We start from the raw sequence: 21,466 nt of genomic DNA on the forward strand, positions 1-21,466 counted from the left end.
ATGAAAATGATATTGATATGAAAATGATAAATTCTTAATATTTTACTAGGAAGTTGAGTATTGATATCATTTTGATAATAAGTTTTTTGGTGATGGCATTTTGTTTTATTTTGTTTATTTTTCTTTCACTGAAAGTGGTCAGTTCTAGGAGAGGTTTTTGAACTAGAAATCTTGAAGGTAAGGACCATGTTATCACTGTATACTCTGCGTCATATAGTATTTGACCTATAACAGTGTTCAACAAATATTTGAACAACTGAATAAATGAATGAATGAACAATGAACCAACAAAAGCAAACTAAATTCTCTGTCTTGAAGGTATAGGCATAGTTTTCATTTCTATCTGAAAGCTGTCAATAGGACTAGCTGTAAGAAAGCTAAGGCCTTGAGGCAATCAGTGTAATACTTATCTAAGTGAAATGCTCTAGTTACACAGAGAATAACCTTGTTAGGAAGAAATCACAAAAGGAAGCCCTCTTAATTTTGCTTTTGTTTATGGTCATATAGGAGAGCTAGATTTTTTCCTTTCTTTTTTTATAAAAAACTGTTTTTGCTTCCTTTTTTTCTCTATTATTCATGTACTACATCTCTTATCGTGTCCATGTCAAAGAAGTCATCCCAATTTCCCTTGCCTTAGGGAGATTATTAGAGCTTAATTTAAAATGTAGCTCACTCTTTCCCTATAATTACAGTTTCTCATCGGATAAAGTTACCCACTTTTTTCTTAACTGGTACCCTAGATGAATTGCAATACTGGTGGTAAATTTTTTTATTTCCATTTATTCATGCAACAAATACCATGTTTCAGGGGCTTTGTTCTAAGAATCCTCAAATGAGTTTTACATATCAGAGAGAGAGAATATTAACCAGACGGTTTTAATTTTTAGTTAGGCCAACTGACTTTCTAATAATCATGCCGTTGGTTTGAGTGATTACTTTCCCAGATCATGTAATTTGCTTTAAGACATTTTGTATATTTGAAAAAAAAAAAAAACAAACAGAATTTGAGGACTATGTTCCATTCTAGTGAATACATCTTAAATGTATTCTAGGTTTATTCTCTGCAAGTACATTCTTTCTTAAATGGTCCAGTGATTAATTGTGATTCTAATTCATTATACACATTGACAACATCTTAAGTGGAGTTATTTTGTATGTTCAGGTTAATATTTTCTGTTACTGAAATTTTAATTCAGTATATTTTATATTTGTGAAATTTCTCTGCCTGGTATCTTTGTGTCTTCTAGTTATTACTATGTGGTTTTCGATATGTAAAGTAAACTCTAAAGTTACTGGCTTATCCCATTTTGGGATGTTCATTTCATTGCATTATAAAATTGGTAGAACCATAGTAACATTAATGATATATAGAAGTTGGATTCTGAAGCTAATCATCATCTACAAAAATTAGCATCTAATCTGTTCTAACTACATTAATATCCATGTAAACAATCAACATAGATTATATTGATATCATAATTGAAAATATAATGGATAATTTGGCCAAGAAAAAAAAGACTAGAATTATCTCTTTTTTTCTTTAAAAGATATAACTGCTTGGCTTATAATTAAAATCTTTAGGTATCTCTAATATCATTGTGCTCTAGCATGAAAGTAATACAAGAGTCATTTGCTATAATGACAATCTAGAAGTTTTGAGAACACTTTATTGTCTAGTTCAAAAACAAAAACAAGGGAATCCCTGGGTGGCTCAGCGGTTTAGCGCCTGCCTTTGGCCCAGGGCGCAATCCTGGAGTCCCGGGATGGAGTCCCACGTCGGGCTCCCGGCATGGAGCCTGCTTCTCCCTCCTCCTGTGTCTCTGCCTCTCTCTCTCTCTCTCTCTCTCTCTCTCTCTCTCTATGTCTATCATAAATAAATAAATCTTTAAAAAAAAGTACAAAAAAGCAGAACTTTCTGCTTTGGCTGTGTTCACTAGCAATATGATTGATTATTCTCTGATTAGATTCTTTGAGTGCCAGATGCATCCTTATCTAGGGTATGAGGTATTGATATGGCAGCATGTTATGAACGGGAAAAAAAATGCCATGGACTTGAGAGGCAGACCAACCCAAATGTGAAAGTTGGCTCTGTCACTTCTGTCCTAGTACCTTGAGCAAGTTACTTAAGTGCCTCTGTAAAGTGAGAATTATAATACTGCCTTAGAGTTGCTATGAGGATGAAAGCATCCAGAGTGAGTTCTTCTTAAATGGTAAATGTATGAGGAATCCAGCATGGTGATGATATATTTTGATATTCTTTCAGGTGAAGTAAAGGACAAAAATGTTCAGGTGGTTGAGCTCCCCATTGTAGACAGTCTTCATCCTCGTCCACCATATTTACCCCTGGCTGTACCAGAAGACCTTGCAGATCGGCTTGTACGAGTCCATGGTGATCCTGCAGTGTGGTGGGTGTCCCAGTTTGTCAAATATTTGATCCGCCCACAACCCTGGCTAGAAAAGGAAATAGAAGAGGCTACCAAGAAGCTTGGCTTCAAACATCCAGTTATTGGGTAAGAATCTGATTTGTTCCTCATAAAGTGATATGTAGTAGCAGAGATATATGTATACTTCACAATATATTGTAAACTTTATATCATAAAGTTTCATAAATTTTCAGAGCCCCATCCAAAAACAGATGTTCCACAGTTCACCTTAGGTCACAGGGAGATCATTCTTACTTTGTTCACTTAGAACAGCTAAGTCATCATACTTTGTTACCCTCATTCACTTATTTATTCATTCAACAAATATATTAAACTGATGCTTCTAAAATTAGCTATCTCTTCTGGGGAAGCTAGCAAAATTTTATTTTATTGAGAGTATTTTGGATGTTATACATGATTCTTGTCTTACCCTTAACAAGACCATGAGATAAAGCTGTCACATTTATAGCTTTTCTGTTGCTCTTTTTGTTAGGCTTCATTAATTACCACTGGTGATTATTTTGCATTTTTTGATGTTCTGTTTTCTTTTTTGTCCTGGAAGCTATTTTGAAAATAAGAGGAGTATATATAATGTAAGATAATGTTAAAATTATTATTTAAATTCTTTCTTGGCCCACTTCTCATATACATATATGATCAGTCTCATGTTTATGTTCAGGGAAGATAGATATATCAGGAAATCCTAGGACTGAGAAGAATCCAAAGGAGCATCTTGCTCACAAATATGTGTTCCTGTACACATACATTAAAAAGTTATGGAAAGAGGAATTTTCCTAGGTCCTAGGGCCAGATTTCATACCTTGGGAAAATTGTCTTTGTTTAATGGAAATAATACTGTACCTAGACTAAGTGACCTGGACAGTACCTCTGGCTTTTCCCTAAATCTGGACCAAGTAACTTATTAATGATATTGGGCTTTGATTTTTCCATCTGTAAAATAGTGAAGCTAATACCTAAAAGTGATGTGACAAGGAGTATAAAAGGATTTTAGTTAAGTGAAAAAAATATACTGTAAAGTATTATTACGTTTCAGAGAGACTGATGCTAAAATAATTCCTGAAAATAGACTTGTAGGCTAGGCAGCTGTGACATTCTGTAGCTTATACTGTTTGTAATAAAGTCAGCTATTGATTAATATTAATACATGTGTTGATTCATTCACTTATTTGCAGAACATTTATTGAATACCTGCTACTGTGGGGGACAGAGATTAATTTTTTTTTAAATAGCTTCTTCTAGCTTACTACAGGCAATTGGAAAAGAGACATACGGCTAACATTATATGTGTAAAATACCCTGCGAATAGTATAAAAAGTTTTATGAGAGATCAGAGAAAGAGAAATGTACTTCCATCTAGATCAGGAAAGTCTTCATAGCTTCAGTGTTTGAACAGGATCTTGAAAGACAACAGTATAGTAATTAAATTACCAAAATAACTTTATGTTCTCTCATTGATCCTATAACACAGTCCTGTGAAGTGGGTAGAGATAACTATTTTACAGGTGAGGAAACTAAAGGAAGAAAATCTCTGCCCAAAGTTCCAAACAAAACCGGGGCTTTGAGATCCCTGGGTGGCGCAGTGGTTTGGCGCCTGCCTTTGGCCCAGGGCACGATCCTGGAGACCCTGGATCGAATCCCACGTCGGGCTCCCAGTGCATGGAGCCTGCTTCTCCCTCTGCCTATGTCTCTGCCTCTCTCTCTCTCTCTCTCTCTCTGTGTGTGACTATCATAAATAAATAAAAATTTTAAAAAATTTAAAAAACAAAAACAAAAACAAAAAAACAAAAAAAAAAACAAAACCGGGGCTTAGACCATCTTAACTTTGCTTGGAAGCTTTCTTGCAGTTATGTATACCAGAAAGCTGTCCTAATTGTCCATGGGCCATCCATCATATTAAGAGTTGGCCAAATATAGAAAATTGAAATACCACAGACAATTAAGTTATTTGTACATTGAGGTGGTGTGCTGTAATGAAAGAGCACACTAAAATTCAAGAATCTGGGGGTACCATCTAACTTCTACCACTAAGAAATAATCTGACTTTGGGTGATGTACTTGATCATTCTGGGTCTTCATTGATTGCCACTCTTCTTTGTTTAAAACTGAAGATCTAAGGTGATATCTAAGGTTTCTATTCACATGGTACTAAACAATTAGATTTTTGTGTGGACCCAGAATTCATTCATTTATTTATTGTGTTTGGTGCTATTAGAAATAAATAAAATTTGATTCTCTGCCCGAGGGCAGCCCAGGTGGCTCAGCAGTTTAGCGCCACCTTTAGCCCAGGGTGTGATCCTAGAGACCCGGGATCTAGTCCCACGTCAGGCTCCCTGCATGGAGCCTGCTTCTCCCTCTGCTTGTGTCTGTGCCTCTCTCTCTCTCTCAATCTCTGTGTCTCTCATGAATAAATAAATACAATCTTAAAAAAAAGAAAAAAAAGATTCCCTGCCCGGAAAGAGCTTGGTATCTAATATAGATAACCCTGGAAGAATGCCATGTTAGGACTACTGACCCCCCATGCAGTTTAAAATCCATGTATAAATTTTGTACTTTATTTTTTTTTTAATTTTTTAATTTTATTTAGATAGTCATACAGAGAGAGAGAGAGAGAGGCAGAGACATAGGCAGAGGGAGAAGCAGGCTCCATGCACCAGGAGCCTGACGTGGGATTCGATCCTGGGTCTCCAGGATCGCGCCCTGGGCCAAAGGCAGGCGCCAAACCGCTGCGCCACCCAGGGATCCCAAAATCCATGTATAAATTTTGACTCCTCCCAAACTTAACTACTAATACCCTGATGTTGGCTGGAAGCCTTACCAATAGCATAAACAGTCGATTCACATATATTTTGTATGCTATATGTATTATATACTGTATTCTTACAATAAAGAAAGCTAGAGAAAAGAATGTGCTATTAGAAAATCATAAGGAAGAGAAAATATATTTACAGTATTGAACTGTAAAAAATCTGTATATAAGTGGACCCATATAGTTCACACCCATGTTGTTGAAGGGGCAACTGTTGTGAAAGTCAGGCAAGTACACAAAGAACTTTAACTTTTGTGATGACTAGGTTGAATGTATGTGAGAGAAACCAGCTTCCCTTTGCCTTATGTTGTCTTTTTGTTCGCTGATAATGTCTTCAGAGGCATCAGTTTCCTTAACTCTCTAATGAAAGACTTACATTACATTAAAATGACTTCAAATATCCTTCACAGGCCTAACGTTCTGATCCTTCCATAAAGACTCCATTATGCTCCTCTCTAATTTCAGGGGTATTTGGAGAATTGAGAAAATTGATTGGTAGTACTCTGCCACTACCTCTGCTTCTTTGTCATTACAGCTTTTGTTTGTTTTTGTTTTTATTTTCATTTTCATATCTCCCACCCCACATCTTCCCTTGGGTCTTAGTCTACATATGTAGAGAAGCTACTGATCCCTTATTTATTTGTTTGTTTGTTTGTTTATTTTTAAAGATTTTATTTATTTGAGAGAGCATGAGTGAGCATGCATGGGTGGGAGCAGGGCAGAGGCAGAGGGAGAAACAGACCTCCCTGCTGAGCAAAAGGCCCCAAATCAGAGCTCTATCCCAGGACCCTGAGATCATGGCCTGAGCCACCCAGGCACCCCCTGATCCCTATTTTAAATGTTAGAGCTAAAGAAAGTGTATGGTGAAGCCAGAGTATCAAATAGTGCTTCTTCTCATGAAGCTTTTCATTGAAATTCAGTGCAATTGTTCTTTCTGGCCCACTTCATCTCTAAGGAGCACAGTGAATAATTCCAATTTCCTGAGAGAAGCAGTGATTAAGAATGATGTGGGAAGGGCAGCCCTGGTGGCGCAGCGGTTTAGCGCCACCTACAGCCCAGGGCGTGATCCTGGAGACCCTGGATCAGGTCCCACGTCAGGCTCTCTGTATGATGCCTGCTTCTCTCTCTGCCTGTGTCTCTGCCTCTCTCTCTCTGTCTCTATGAATAAATAAATTAAATCTTAAAAATAAAAAGAATGATGTGGGAAGAAAGAATGATAGGTGTTCATATGATGGTATTCACATCTGGAACTTAGTCTGGAATGCAAAGGAAATAATACCTATAAAGACAACAGATTAACTACCATGAGAATAGACACTGCCCCTCCCCGCTCCAGATTCACAAAAAAAGCCAGCTTTTGGCTTGACCTAAGGCATGCCCATGTTTTATAACCTAAGGGGAAACAAATCTACTTTTTTTCCCAGTTTTGAATAGTGGTTTGGTAATTTGGTAGGGAGGGATGCAGAAGGGTAAATTGAAGGAGAGCTTTAATTTATGAAAATAAACTCTGACCATTATTATTTTCATTTATAATCACTTTGAAAGCACTAAGATGGGAGGAGAGTACTGTGGAAGTCAAAACATTTAGTGCAGAACAGTGTAAATCCTTGTTTCCAATTTTATGGTTTTAGGGCTTTTTAAAAATAGGACAGATGAGATCAATATCTGCTTGTGTTTGATAGAGTGAAAAACAGCGAAAGAAAATTCATTATGCATACAACAAAAGGGCTAGAACATCTCCATGAACTTAAAATAGTAAGAATTCTTAAAAGATTTACCTGCCTTGATTGTGGTATAGGAAGAATCCATGCAGGTCTGTGTTTTCCTCAGACAACTTTAAATTCTACAAGCTGGCAGTTAGAGTAACTATCCAGGGTATCATGAAGACAAGAAAAATTGGTACCAAAATGTTGCAAAAAATATATTTAATATTCTGTAATAACAGCTGTGAATCTTGGTATTATTTGTTGTCAAAAATCTTAAAAAGTTGCATCCAGTTTTTTCTGGAAGGCTGGTTGGTATTTTGCTGCGTATATGGAATATAAAACTCTGGAATCTTCATTTTTTCTACCATTATTCTTAGATATACCAATTACTTTCTTTATAAGAAAGCATTCTTCAAAAGCTTATTTTCTAATTCTCCTTGTATTGTGTTAACATGCACATATATTTAGAATATATGTATTTGAATTTTTAATATTTTATTTTTTCTAATGGCAAAACTGAAAGAGAAATTGGCTTAAAATGTCTGTGATGCCACCATAAATAAAGGTATAAAATTCAGTATTAAAAGCACCAAGTGGATCAGAACATTGTCGGCAGAATCTGACTTTCTCCTTCTGCCCCCCAGAGTCCATGTCAGACGTACAGACAAAGTAGGAACAGAAGCAGCTTTCCATCCCATTGAGGAATACATGGTACACGTTGAAGAACATTTTCAGCTTCTCGCTCGAAGAATGCAAGTGGATAAAAGAAGAGTGTATTTGGCTACGGATGACCCTTCTTTATTAAAGGAGGCAAAAACAAAGTGAGTTAGATGAACACTAGTGATTCTAGACTGGGATTCTTTTCGGTTGAAAGGAATCCTTAATTCCCATGACTTATGATTCTTATTATATAATATTACTACTGATTATTGGGAGTTTTTAAAATTCAAACAACTGTGTACTTGGGTGACTATTAATATAATCAAAGCATATTTGAGGTGCCAGCAAAGTATATATTTCATTCTGAAGTCTCTTCCCTTGGTGCGTGGGCAGCTGCCATCTTGCTATGTACTCCCATGGCCTCTTTGAGAGCAAGCTTTCTGGTGTCTCTTCCTATCAGGGCATTAATTCCATCACAAGGGGCCCATTCTCATGCCTCCATTTAATCCTAATCATCTCCCAAAGGCCTCATCTCCAAATACTATCACATTGGGAGTTACAGCTCAAAAATAGGAATTCTAGGGGGACACAAACATTCAGTCCACAACACTAACCAACTGTTTAGGACTACTAGCAATAAAACACACCAAGTGCTTACCTTTTTTGCTCTTACTATCTTCACTAGCAATTATGGGCAAGTGAAACATATGTAAAATATAAATTTTCATTTCATAAATATTTCTGGAACCTGGAAATTAAAGAAAAGTAAAGAATCAGAAGATGAGTTTTATAAGTGGAGAAATAAGAACTGCTAGTATGTATTGAACAGTAATCATCATTTATGGAGCATACCTATATTTTAGGCATTGTGTGAGATACTTGGTATTCCATGATACACAAGATCCTCTGCTCTCAAGGAATTCCTAATCTAGTGGGAGAACAGGCAATTACTCTACAGTTACTGTAGAGTAGCTACTGTAGAGTTTTAACATAGGGTATTCAAAAAACACATAAAGCTCACTGATCCCAATTAGGAGTTTATCACAGGATCTGAGTGAACCTAGAATTGGCCTTTACTTACAATTAATAAAAGATATATTAAATGTGTGAAAGTAGGGAATGAAAGAGAAGAATCTGTAGTCTTAGCTTTGCTCATACACCATTTACTCCAGATCATCCCTAAATCCCTAAGTGTCCTTCTGCTCTGACTTAGTGTTTAGCACTTGCTTACCTCTGTCTCCCTCACTGGATTATAAGCACCTTAGACACAGTACCTACCTAGCTCAGTGCCCAATAATTATTAAATTATGTTTATTTCAATCCCATCAGCTTGAAAACATTTTATTCACTGCTAATCATTTAAGCTATTTGTTTAATTAATTTTCTTGGTCATTTTTTATGTCACAAATAGGACTTGGGAAGAAAAACAAATTTAAAGTGAAGACTGTAATGCAAATGTTTATTCAAATCACTGGGTAATAATTTAAATCCTATTTCTCCCTTTAAGAATTCAAACTAACCTGATATAAATTGCGTTTTTTAAGGCTCCCTCTATCAAGTATTCTCTCTCACACACACACACTTTCACTGTCTTGCACACACATACACACAAAGGACCATGAAATTCATCAGCCAAGTATAAGCCAAGTTATATGCTTATAGTTAGGGATTAAATGAATATTTGGGCACAAAACACAATACAAAATTTTCACAAATACTTTTCCAGTTTGATATCCAGACCTATTAGATAGAAACAAATTAGAAATAGTTCACCATACTCCTTCATTTTAAAATACCAGACTGAATTTGTAGCTTGTTTGAAAAACAAAATTAAAATATTAATCTTATCTACTCTTATACTTGTTCTTGAAGCATCACAAGGTTTTTTCCTGTTTTTCTTTTTTCCCTGACTAGCAAAATAATTCATGCTCATTAGAAAATATGGAAGTTGATAAGTATATAGGCAAGGAAAAAATACTACCCACAACCTATTACTCAGTGGTAACAATTACTTAAATGTTGACATATTCCCTTTAGTCATTTATATAGTTACCCATTTTAGTAGTTGATCATATTCTATATAATTTGAACTCTTTTTTACTTAATACAGCAATGGATCCATTTTCTCAGGTCCCTAAAAAATTATTATCTTAAATGTCCCTTTTTAATGACTACATATCTTCTGCAATTGCTTACTTGCTCATTTTCCCAATATTTGTAGTTAGGTTATTTCCTTAAGCTAGACTTCTGGATTTGGAAATATTTAGGTAAAAAGATATGAACATCTTACAACTTTGATCCATAGTGCCCCATGATATTTTTATAGCAAGCAACCTTTATAGTACTGTTGACAGCAGAATCTACTAAGATTGTAGGAATAGTAAAACTTGAATTTCCTTTCTGTGGTCAGTAACTCAGTAACTTACAGTAAAGAGCCAGTAACTCTTCTCCACAGTAGTCCAGGAGGAAGGTTTTTTTCATATTCTGTTATAAATGTAGTAGCAGCATTTTATGCATTGTTTTTCCTCTTTGGAAATCCTTTAATTTTAATTTTCTGAGTCTTTGTTTTTTAAGATTGATTGATTGATTGATTTAATTTGAGAGAGTACAAGCAGGAGGACAGAGGGGGAGGTAGAGAGAATCTCAAGCAGGCTCTGAACTGAGATCATGACCTGAGCCAAAACCAAGAGGCAGATGCTTAACCAACTGCAACCACGGAGGCACCTCAATTTTATGAATCATTTTGAAAATTTTCCCAAGAACTTAAATGCTGTTTCTCTCCTTCAGTATTTTACCTAGATGTTTTTCTGCTCTGAATTAACTCTGCTTTAGACCTGTCAGGATTCGTTTTGATACCTAAGCAAACCATAAAACCTCTGTCATTGTTTTAGGTGACCAAAAACATGAGTTAGTCTCTCATCAAGGTATATAGTATCCAGGATGATTATGAGACTTTTGTGCTTCAAGAGGGTGAAGTGCTGAAGAAGTAAATGATGCATAGGATTCACACAGAGAAGAATCCATTTTCTGGGTAGCTTATCTTTTCTAAAAGTGGTCAAGATTAGCTTTATATATTCGGCTTTAGTGTGAAAATGAGTAGATAATGCTTTGCTACTTGGTATTATATCTCAGGTTTCTTTAGATTAAGACTGAGTTCATCTGTGAGATTTTCACACCTGTTTCCCACTGATTATGGCAGCCATTGATAATGTGTAGATGTCTCTCTTAGGCAGATCACTGTTAGAGAGTTTAAATTGCAGAATCATTGGCCAAGAAGTAAGAACTCTTAAAGTTGTCTATCCAATATCATATTCTAAGACGTGGAGATTGGGAACAGGGGTGAAGTAGGAGAAGAAACAAGTCTTTAAAAATCTCTTAGAATAGGGATCCCTGGGTGGCGCAGCGGTTTGGCACCTGCCTTTGGCCCAGGGCGCGATCCTGGAGACCCGGGATCGAATCCCACATTGGGCTCCCGGTGCATGGAGCCTGCTTCTCCCTCTGCCTCTCTCTCTCTCTCTCTCTGTTACTATCATAAATAAATAAAAATTTAAAAAAATAAAAAAATAAAAATAAAAATCTCTTAGAATATATATTTATGTACTTAGTTTGCTTTTTATCAAAAATGCTGGATGAGCACTCCTAAAATTTAGTTTCATTTAAATGAACAGAGGCAAGAAAAATTTGTTTCGAAGTTTTTGTAAAGTGTTTGCCCTGCGAAATAAAGACTCAGAAATAACGAGTGATGAATTTTTTCAATGTTTTATTGAACTATAATATGCTACACACAGTTACAGGGCACTAGAAATAAAAAGAGAAATAAAAAGATAATATGTGGCTTCTTATTTAAAGGAGTATCCAACTGGTAGGCATATACATGTAACAAGTATTGCAGTATAGTTAGATGAATGCCCTGTAGGAGTTTTATACCAGGTACAGTGAAATCATGAAGAGGAGTATCTCCCTCAGTCTGGAGAAAGACTTCAGAAAAGACAATGTGTTGTTAGTTTATAACTTTAAGTTAGCCCTTTGTGAGTGATGCAAAAATAAATTTTTATAAGGTAGAAGAAGAAAAAAATATATTTTATCATTGCTAATCTCTACAATGTCACAGTAAAAGAAATCCTCTGCTGACATACTTGTGGGCAGAAGACAAAGAAGCATGTTTGTGCAGAAATTTCCATGCTTATAATTGGAGAGGCAAAATCTCCCTTTTCCATTATTTACATTGTTTCTGTTTGTTTTCTTTCCCAAACTCAGGTATCCTTCATCAAGCAGTCTCAGATAAGGCCTGTGGAACTTAAGCGTTCTTTTGGTTTGGTTCCAGGGAGGGGTCTTTAAATTATGAAGGGCATTAATGTTAGTGTCACTTCTCAGTAAAAAGATCACTCTTTTCTTTTCACTGAGCACGTAAACCACACTGACAGAGTTAGTCTTTATTCAAGTATAAAACCTGTGTTTTAATGATTCGCTCTGTCCTCTGTCCCCCAGCCTTTTCATACTTATTTGTTGCTGTTTCTGCCCCATGCCTGGGTGTGCAGCTTCACAAGAATCACATTAAAAGTCTTTTTGGTGGTTTTCTTTTTAAAATAAATGTGACATTTCCTTTGTCTCCCTGATTTGGGGCTTAGGAGGGCAAAATGTCAAAAATAATGAGGCCGAATGGATCTGAGCACTGAATACCAGTCTGAAACAGTGCTCTGAGACTTTGCCATCCCAGTCATTATTAGAGGCAATGAGAGAAAGCTCCTCGGTGGCTGTGAAATGAAGAGAATCTGAAGCAGCTGTTAGGGAATTAGGACAAAGTCCCAGACATGGGTAGCACTCACTTATTCATGTATTTACCTACTCAGCATTGCGTGGGGCACTAGGTGTTGTGAGGCAAAGAAAAATCAAGTCCAGTCCCAACCTTGGGAGAATACTATGTGGGAGACAGACATGTAAACAGACTCCTAATGGTTCAGGGTTTACAGATAGGCACTTTTACCCTCTCACCAGATGTTAATAGATTCTCTGTTATATTCCCAATTCTTTTCTAGTTACTGAGAATAATACAGGGAACAAAGCAGATGAAATGCCTCTTTATATAGCTTACATTCCAGCTAGGGATGATGGAGGTGGGGAATGGATACAGGCAGTAAATAATAGTCAAAATATATATTATGTCAGATGATAATAAAAGTCATGAAATTAAGTAAGTAAAAAAGATAGAAATTTCTGAAGTCCTCACTAATAAGACTTTATTACAGCAGAGATCTAAAGGAAGTAAGGAATAAAACCAGGTGGACATCTGCAAAAGAATGTTTAACAATCACAGCTAATACGTAATGAGCATTTACTACATGTCAGATGCTCTCCTAACCACTTTACTTTGCTTATGTATTTAATTCCTACAGAATTATGTAAAACAGGTACAATTATTATCCAATTTTTGTATAATTCTCTAAGTTTTCAACTCAACTCTAAAGATTTACCTCATGCACTAAGAAAATTTATTCACTGTATACTAGAGTATAATTAAACCTCTTAATTCACAGTAGAATCATTTGAACATATGGTGGACTTTTTAAAGATATCTTGTTTTAATACTTTTAAACACATATCCTATCTCAAGACTATTGAAATATTACTTGGTGGACATCTGTAAAGAATTTGCTTTCATAAATTTATTAGACTGATTTTCTTTTTTTTTTTTTTAAGATTTTTATTTATTCATGAGAGACAGAGAGAGAGAGGCAGAGACACAGGCAGAGGGAGAAGCAGGCTCCATGCAGGGAGCCTGACATGGGACTCAATCCCCGGTCTCCAGGATCACACCCTGGGCTGAAGGCGGTACGAAACCGCTGAGCCACCCAGGCTGCCCTAGACTGATTTTCCATTACTGCTGTTGGCTAAGACAGTGTTTTGAGGATGGGGTTTAGGGGAAACCAGTCTGAATTATCTCAAATTCTAGGTTAAAAATGTAAATGAAATTTAACCATGATATTTCTATTCTAAGGGAAAAGTTTAGTGACCAAATGGGAAAGCAGTTTAAAAAACCTCTTTGTCACTCGTTACAAAAAAAATAAGGAACCTTCAACTCCTATGAATTGAGAAGGGACATTTTGATGCATGTATTGTGCATATTATGTGACATGCCAATAACATGTAATATTTAGGACATTCCAGAATGGTTTCTACTCCACTGACAGATTCAAAGATGCTTCATCGAATCTATTAAATACCACAGTTAAAGCTCTGCTTACTATTAAAAAGAACTTTGGTCAAAGGAGCAGGTCTGCTTCCCGGTGGTAAGATACTAACTCCTGATAGAATATTGTGATTTCAGTGACTATGTACAAATTTATTTCTTTTTTTTATAGGTACCCCACTTATGAATTTATTAGTGATAACTCTATCTCTTGGTCAGCTGGACTACACAATCGATACACAGAAAATTCACTTCGGGGTGTGATCCTGGATATACACTTTCTCTCCCAGGCAGACTTCCTAGTGTGTACTTTTTCATCCCAGGTAAGCGATAGTAGGGCATGTTTAAATAGCCAATATTTTTTTTGGTCATGTTGAGCTCAGGAAGTTCTTAGGGGGTGTGTGTGTATATATATATCTGTATCTGTGTCTGTGTTTAATGTTCAGGTGCAATTTTCCTAATATTTGGGAATGATCTCTTTTGTGAAAGAATAGGAAGATTCCATACCTCCTCCCAAAAAGTTAGGTATTCAAGTATAGTTGCTTACAAGCAATTGTTCACAGCATTTAACCAAATAGCAAGTAAAAAAGCTTACTTATTAATACTTTATGAATTTGCAGGGGTACCTGGGTGGCTTAGTCAGTTAAGCTTCTGACTCTTGGTTTCAGCTCAGGTCATGATCTCAGGGTCATGAGATCGAGCCCCGTGTAGGGCTCAGTGCAAGGTCTACGCAGAATTCTCTCTCCTCTTCCTTTGCCCCTCCCCCTGCTGGCTCTCCCTCTCTCTCCTTTAAAAATAAATAAATAAAATCTTTAAAAAAAAATATTTCCTGATTTTGCCATCACTATGCAACCAGAATCCGTCCACTCCTACACATTGATGCACTGATGCTGAGAGGCTTAAATGGTGAGCATTGTGTCTCATTGATTACTTTATAGAAAATAAAGTATAAATGTAATTCTTTTTCAAGTCCTATTACATTTCTACCAAGCAAAAAACTATACATTAAATTTAAGCAATACCATATTACAATCATTCTTTGAGTTTAATTGTTGCAGATAATTGTATATTATGGGCTTGGTGTATTTGTTTCTATGAGTGGTCCAATCAGCCTTGTATACACAATGGAATATCAGCATAGAAATATTTATTGTTGGTTTTATTCTGACCTCATTTATGTGCATATTATTGGTTAGTTCATTCAACAATCTGTTAAATGACTATTTGTGCTCAGAATTATATTAGGTGCAGAGAGGATTTCCAGGGAGATTGAAGATACAGATCTTACCCTGGCCCAGAATCTAGTGAGCAAAATACTCACGTGAAGTAACTGGAGAGTAATTACCAAGAAATATAGATCATGTAAGATAAATTTTTTCCTAAATGCCTAGAAGAAGTAGAGAAAAGGAAATGTGAAAAGGAAGGCTGCACCATTTTCATGAGAATATACTTCAGAGAATATAAAGAAATGAACTTTTTTTATTTTGTGACAATGTACATTGTCACAATGGGATGGTGATATGATTATTATAAAGATACCTACCCCAGCAAAGGCTATGAGTTTCTTCAATATAGAATGAGAACTTCCTACCCAGAACAGAAGTCACATAGCAACAGTCCTAGTCAGAACAGAAAATTTCCTTGGCCTTCCAAGTTCCCATGAAGGGATCCACTGCTGATGTTTTCTTCCTAACTGGGATAAGGATCCTTTCTTTGAGAAGCTCCCTTTTCTATTCTCATAGTGGGTAGATGGGAGGAATCGCAACTTTTTCTCTCTTAACTGAGAATCTGGCTATATGCCCACCTGATCAACAGGTACAAATGACTAGTAACAACCTCCACAAATTTTTGAATGCTTATTGTTTGAATGAATGAATCAGAGTCATTCATTAATTGCAAGACTTAATTTCCTAGATATGCCACCTTCTTTGTAGGTCTAGATGTTAGGCCTGTCTAAAGTCTATTCCTGTAGTCCAGGGTTTCTCAGCCTAGGCATTTTTAGAATTATAGGCAGGTACTTTGTTGTGAGATGCTGTCCTGTGCATTGTAGGGTACTCAGCAGCTCCCCTGGCCAGTAGCACCCCACCTCAAGTTGTGACAACTGAAAATGTCTTCAGATATTGCCAAATATCCCACAGCAGTGGGGAGGACAAAATCGCCTTTGTTGAGAATCGCTGCTGTAGTCATAAAGCTTGAAAGTTAAATAAATATATACATGTCTAAACATTTAGCAGCCTTACATGTAGGCAGACACTGAGACTTACAGGGATGTTCTCTATTTTGCTTTCCTTCTTCCAGCCCTCCTTAATAATACCATTAGGTTTATTCTAGAAAGAAAATCCTTTTTTATTTTTTCTTTTCAAGGATGTGCTATAGAATTTCTGATTCTTATAACCTCATGACTCTAATTTTGATCCAGAAATCAGGAATTCTGTTACTTTATGGTAGTAGAAATCTGTACAAGCTTGAGGGGCATATTGTTCATACTACTTTGTTCTATTTTGTGCATAATATCAACCTCAGCATGTTTTCCATACCTCAGGGTCAGAGAATTCATTCATATGAAGAAAGAGTGGTGCTGAGAGGATGTTTTATCTCCAAAGGAATGAGATTTATGCTTATATATTATATTATTCCTAAAAACTCTTGATAAGTCAAAGTTCATCCAAAATAACTTTTGTTCATTTGAACAAAGCAAAACTCAAACTAATATCTTGTATCCCAAAGTAGACTTGAATACCTCAAAAAATTTTATGTGAGAGTTCAGAATAAAAGTTTAACAGTAAAAATACCTTATATTTATATATTGAATGGCAGTTTGCTAAATGTGATCACTGTCATTATCACATACCTTTCTTGATGACTATCAGCTGTAGCATTTGAAATTTTGAAATAATTCCACATTCACTGATAAATCTCTGGGTTTGCTCATACTCCAGCATTTTTTGCAAATATTTTTAGAAAAAATATGGGTTTAGTACAGTTCAGTATTTTTGCACTATGAATGAAATTGGTTGCTTGATTGTAGAGGTTCTCTTGCCATAAACCCAAATTTGGAATTGTTTGAAATTTCCCTAAAAATGTCTCATCATCATCACCAGTGGAGTTTGAGAAAAAGTTACTGATAACATCAAAATGCCAAGCCACTGACTCCTACGCAGAGAACTAGAATGAAGTAACATGGACTCTAGAATCAGAATGGGTTTAAATCTAACTTTGGGGATGCCTCGGTGGCTCTGTGGTTGAGCATCTGCCTTCAGCTTAGGACATGATCCCAGGGTCCCGGGATCGAGTTCCATATATGGCTCCCTTTAAGGAGCCTGCTTCTCCCTGTACTTCTCCCTCTGCCTATGTCTGCCTCTCTCTGTGTGTGTCTCATGAATAAATAAATAAAATCTTAAAAATAAATAAATCTAACTTTGACCACTTAGTATCTGGGTGGCATTTGAACAAATTAGCTTATCACTGACCATTTCTTCCCTGCCTGTAAAACAGTAGTAGCACCTACTACATACAGTTACTATGATGATTAAAAATTATATGTAAACTACTGAAAATAGTACTTAACAATATATTAAATATAATGTTAGCTGCTATTGTTATTTATAAAGGGAAAAGTATAGGAATACCTTTGTGTGTTACAGAGATTCTACAGTAGTTACTGTAGCAACCTTTTTTCACATGGCCCTATTTCAGACCATACACTCTCATGTTTTAGGAGGAACATGAAACATGCTATTATTCAAGGACTCTGTTACTCCTGCTTGTGGTCATGGGTAATGCTTAGGTTCTACTGAATAATTATGTATATTGAACAGGTATAACAATTCTTCATTAAGAAGAGAAGCCAGGGAGGCCTCAGTGGCTCAGTGGTTGAGCGTCTGCCTTCAGCACAAGGCATGATCCCAGGGTCCTGGATCAAGTTCTGCATCAGGCTCCCCACAGGGAACCTGCTTCTCTTTCTGCCTATGTTTCTGTCTCTGTCTTTCATGAATAAATAAATAAGATATTTTTTTAAAAAGGAGAGAGAGAGAAGCTGGAGAGTGCATGGGTGGCTCTGTCAGTTAAGCATCTGAGTCTTCATTTCTGCTCAGGTCATGATCTCACAATCATCAGATCAAGCCCCATGTTGGGCTCCACACTCAGAGTCTGCTTGGGATCCTCTCCCGCTCCCTTTGTCCCTCCCTTGGCTCACACTCTCTCTCTCTCATTCTCTCCCTCTCTCTAAAATAAATAAATCTTTTTTTAAACAAGAAAGAAGAGTAGCCAGTAGCATTAGGCATTTTAATTTCTCTGTGCCAATATATCTCCTCACTTTTATTTTATTTAGTTTATTGAAAGAGAACAGCACCATATAATACAAATTTTCAGAAACAAAAGCTCTTCATTCCCAAAGGGTAAATGATGAGTAACAGTATTTGCTTTAGCAAATGCAAGTAAAATTGTGTATTTGTTGACTTTTAGGGAAATTAATCTGCAGATGTTCCTATATATGCCATAGGCATGTTGGGAAATAGAAGAAGACTAAGTGTTACATCCAGAAGGGGGACAAAAAAATAAAACATTGAGAACCAAATCTCAGCCCAGAATAAAACATGGACAAGTAGCTCTCAAACTTTCCTTGATGATAATATCATATTCAAAGATATTATTAGAAAGTGACAAAGAGTTTAGTATCTTCTTCATAATGCTTTGACAACCCTGCAGTTTTGTATCCTGTGTCCTATCCTTTGAGAACTATTACACTGTAAGACAATAGTGAGAAAGAGTTTATCTGTTGACTATGAGCTATTATAGGCAATACTGGAAGAATGAAATGCCATGCCAGAAGGAAAAATGCAAGACTTAATTGACATTTGAGAAAATGCAGACACAAATATCATGGCACCTTAATCAGGATTCCTCATAACGTTTTGGATCCATCCCCCTCAATCTCAGGACTTCTGATTTTTCTTGGTTTTATATCCATAACTGAGATCTGGGAATTCTCTCCCCTTAAGTGAAAAGGTTTTTTTAAGCCAATAATAAAACTTTAATATTGTTACTATTGTTGCTCTTAGTTTTCTGAATCCCTTCATCAGAGCTGTTTCTCAAAGCCAAGTTTGTCCTAAAAGCCTCATAAATCGAAGAGAACAATCCTCAGGATTTAATCTGAAAATTAGAGGCAATATAAACATTTTCCGAAAACATCAAGTAGGTTTTGAAAGCTATGCAGTCACATTCCAAACTATTCTACCAAGTATTTAATCTTGCTCTATGTTACTAGAAGTTGCCTATATCCAAAGCATCTACTTTGTCATTTAGTTTCCTATTTAATAAAACCGTCTTAAATAAGAAACACAGAAATTATAGGTGGTGAAATAACAGCAATTATTCAATTATACTTAGTTGTAGATGGGCAAAATATCAGAAAGGTTTTTTTTTAATATTATCAAGTTATGGAATCAGCTTTTATTATCCTGGAATCTGATTTACATAAATTGTTGTAGATGCTCACTTTAAAAGCTTTGGATTATCAGCATTTTTAAAGCAGCTATCAACATTGTTCCGTAGTTTTAACCATTGAAATCACAAAACTACTTTTTTTCCCTTGTGACACTTTTTCACACTTAATACAACATCCTAGTGGCACTCTTTGTTGTCTAGTTCCAAATCCACACACAACATACCTGGCATCATTACACTCTGAATCAGATTTTGGAAAGCCCGAAGGGAAAAACCATATACTACATTCATTTTATTCTAGACAAATGACTTTGGATAGGAATTTCCATTGAGGGAAGGCCCACGAAACAATAGTGGATACTATTCTCCTGCTGAATAGCAGAACAAAGTAGTTTACAGGAAAAGTGTATACATCTCTCACCATCACCCAAGGAGACAAGAACCTACTTCCAACTTTTCACACTAGGAGATCCTCCTGGCCCCATCTATTTTGACAAAAAAAACAAAAAACAAAACAAAACAAGATCCCATCTGCTCTGAGAAGGCTTTGGAGGCTCATGTAAACTCAGCTGGTTGCTCCTCAGGGATAAAATTCAGGTTCATGGACCATCCTCTCCTTTTAAGCTTTTTTTTAAAAAATACAGTTGCATCGTGTTTTTATCCTTAAGCAACATTTTTGCTCTAACCCATCCTGTGTGCTTAGTGGTGTTCTAAATGATATACTGACATGCAATAAATGAAATAAAACTTACTACATATAGTCAACCACAGCTTTCAACCAAAGGGTTTGCCTCTCTCAGTCATGAGATTTGTCCATCATCAAAAACTGAGTATTGGGCATCCCTGGGTGGCTCAGCGGTTTGGCGCCTGCCTTTGGCCCAGGGCGCGATCCTGGAGTCCCGGGATTGAGTCCTGCGTCAAGCTCCTGGCATGGAGCCTGCTTCTCCCTCTGCCTGTGTCTCCCCCCACCCCTCTCTCTCTCTCTCTCCCTCTCTCTATCATGAATAAATAAATAAAATCTTAAAAGAAAAAAAAAACTGAGTATTGATATTAGCTGAAAGCCTTCATTTACCTGCCACACAGTTTGAATTGGTAAAGCCCAAAGAGAAAGCCTAGGGTAGTTAAATGCAAACATTAATACTATAGTTATCTTTATAGCCCTTTGCAGTAAATTGCTCCATGGTACTACTAAGAATGTTATATGTGGATCTTAGGGATTAAATATCACTCATGGACCTGCATCTCCACTGCTAGGCTGATATTATGCATGAAGCAGTATTCATTCAACGGGTACTTTCTGAGCACCTACTATGTGACAGGCACAGTATTAGGTTCTTATCCTAAGACATTTTAGTGTGGTAGAGAGCCAGAAAGAATTCTACCATTTACTAGCTCATTCCCCCCCAACTTTTTTTTTAATTAATCTTTCTGGGGCTTGTTTCTTCAGTTATAAAATATGGATAATAACAGCAACCACCTCATACTGTTATCATTATAATGAGAAGAATTTAGGGCCTCATATTGGCCCACCTCAGTCTTTGAAATTTCTACCCTTTGTTTTTCTTTGGCTTAAGAAAATACTTATGTTATTAACCCACTAACACTTCAACAACTATGGATACCAAACTATAAACTGATTATTAGAATTATCCTACAAAAGAAAGCAGTCCCTAAGGGTGTGGGACTGAAGGCAATGTTTTTTGAGGGTAAGACACTTAATAGTAGAGAGGAGGAAATATGTCAGGGCTCATTGCCACAATATGGTCATGTCAAGGGCAATGCAAGCTCCTGCATTCCTGGCTAGAAATAATTGAAGAGTGGGTTAAAGGGCCCTGAAAAAACAAAACTGTCTAGTTTGCCCAAGGCTTGCCTTGGCCTTATGTTTTATCTTTCTGGTGTTACAATCCAAATATGGAGGGACACCTGGGTGACTCAGCAGTTGAGCAGACATCTGCCTTTGGCTCCAGGCGTGATCTGGAGTCCCAGGATCGAGTCCCCATATTGGGCTTCCTGCATGGAGCCTGCTTCTCTCTCTGTGTCCCTGCTTCTCCCTCTACCTGTGTCTCTGCCTCTCTCTCTGTGTCTCTCATGAATAAATAAATAAAATCTTTAAAAAATAAAAAAAAAAATCCAAATAATGGAGACCAGGCTCTGCAAGAGAAATATACTTAGGAGTTAACAAGATTCACAAACTGCCCAGGTTCAAAACCAGAATCTA

General features: G+C 36.4%; 1 protein-coding gene across 12 annotated transcripts in view; it reads left to right on the plus strand.

The window, feature by feature from the left end:
- Positions 1-21,466, plus strand: part of FUT8 (fucosyltransferase 8) — a 301,575-nt gene that overhangs the window by 276,849 nt on the left and 3,260 nt on the right. For all 12 annotated transcript variants that reach the window (XM_077909653.1, XM_077909648.1, XM_077909645.1 and 9 more), the window contains 3 exons: positions 2,264-2,510; positions 7,601-7,777; positions 13,976-14,126. In XM_077909653.1, coding sequence (XP_077765779.1) covers positions 2,264-2,510; positions 7,601-7,777; positions 13,976-14,126 — 575 coding nt within the window. The remainder of the gene's footprint in view (positions 1-2,263; positions 2,511-7,600; positions 7,778-13,975; positions 14,127-21,466) is intronic.

Source organism: Canis aureus, chromosome 9, assembly GCF_053574225.1.
Source record: "Canis aureus isolate CA01 chromosome 9, VMU_Caureus_v.1.0, whole genome shotgun sequence".
Taxonomy (NCBI): Eukaryota; Metazoa; Chordata; class Mammalia; order Carnivora; family Canidae; genus Canis; species Canis aureus.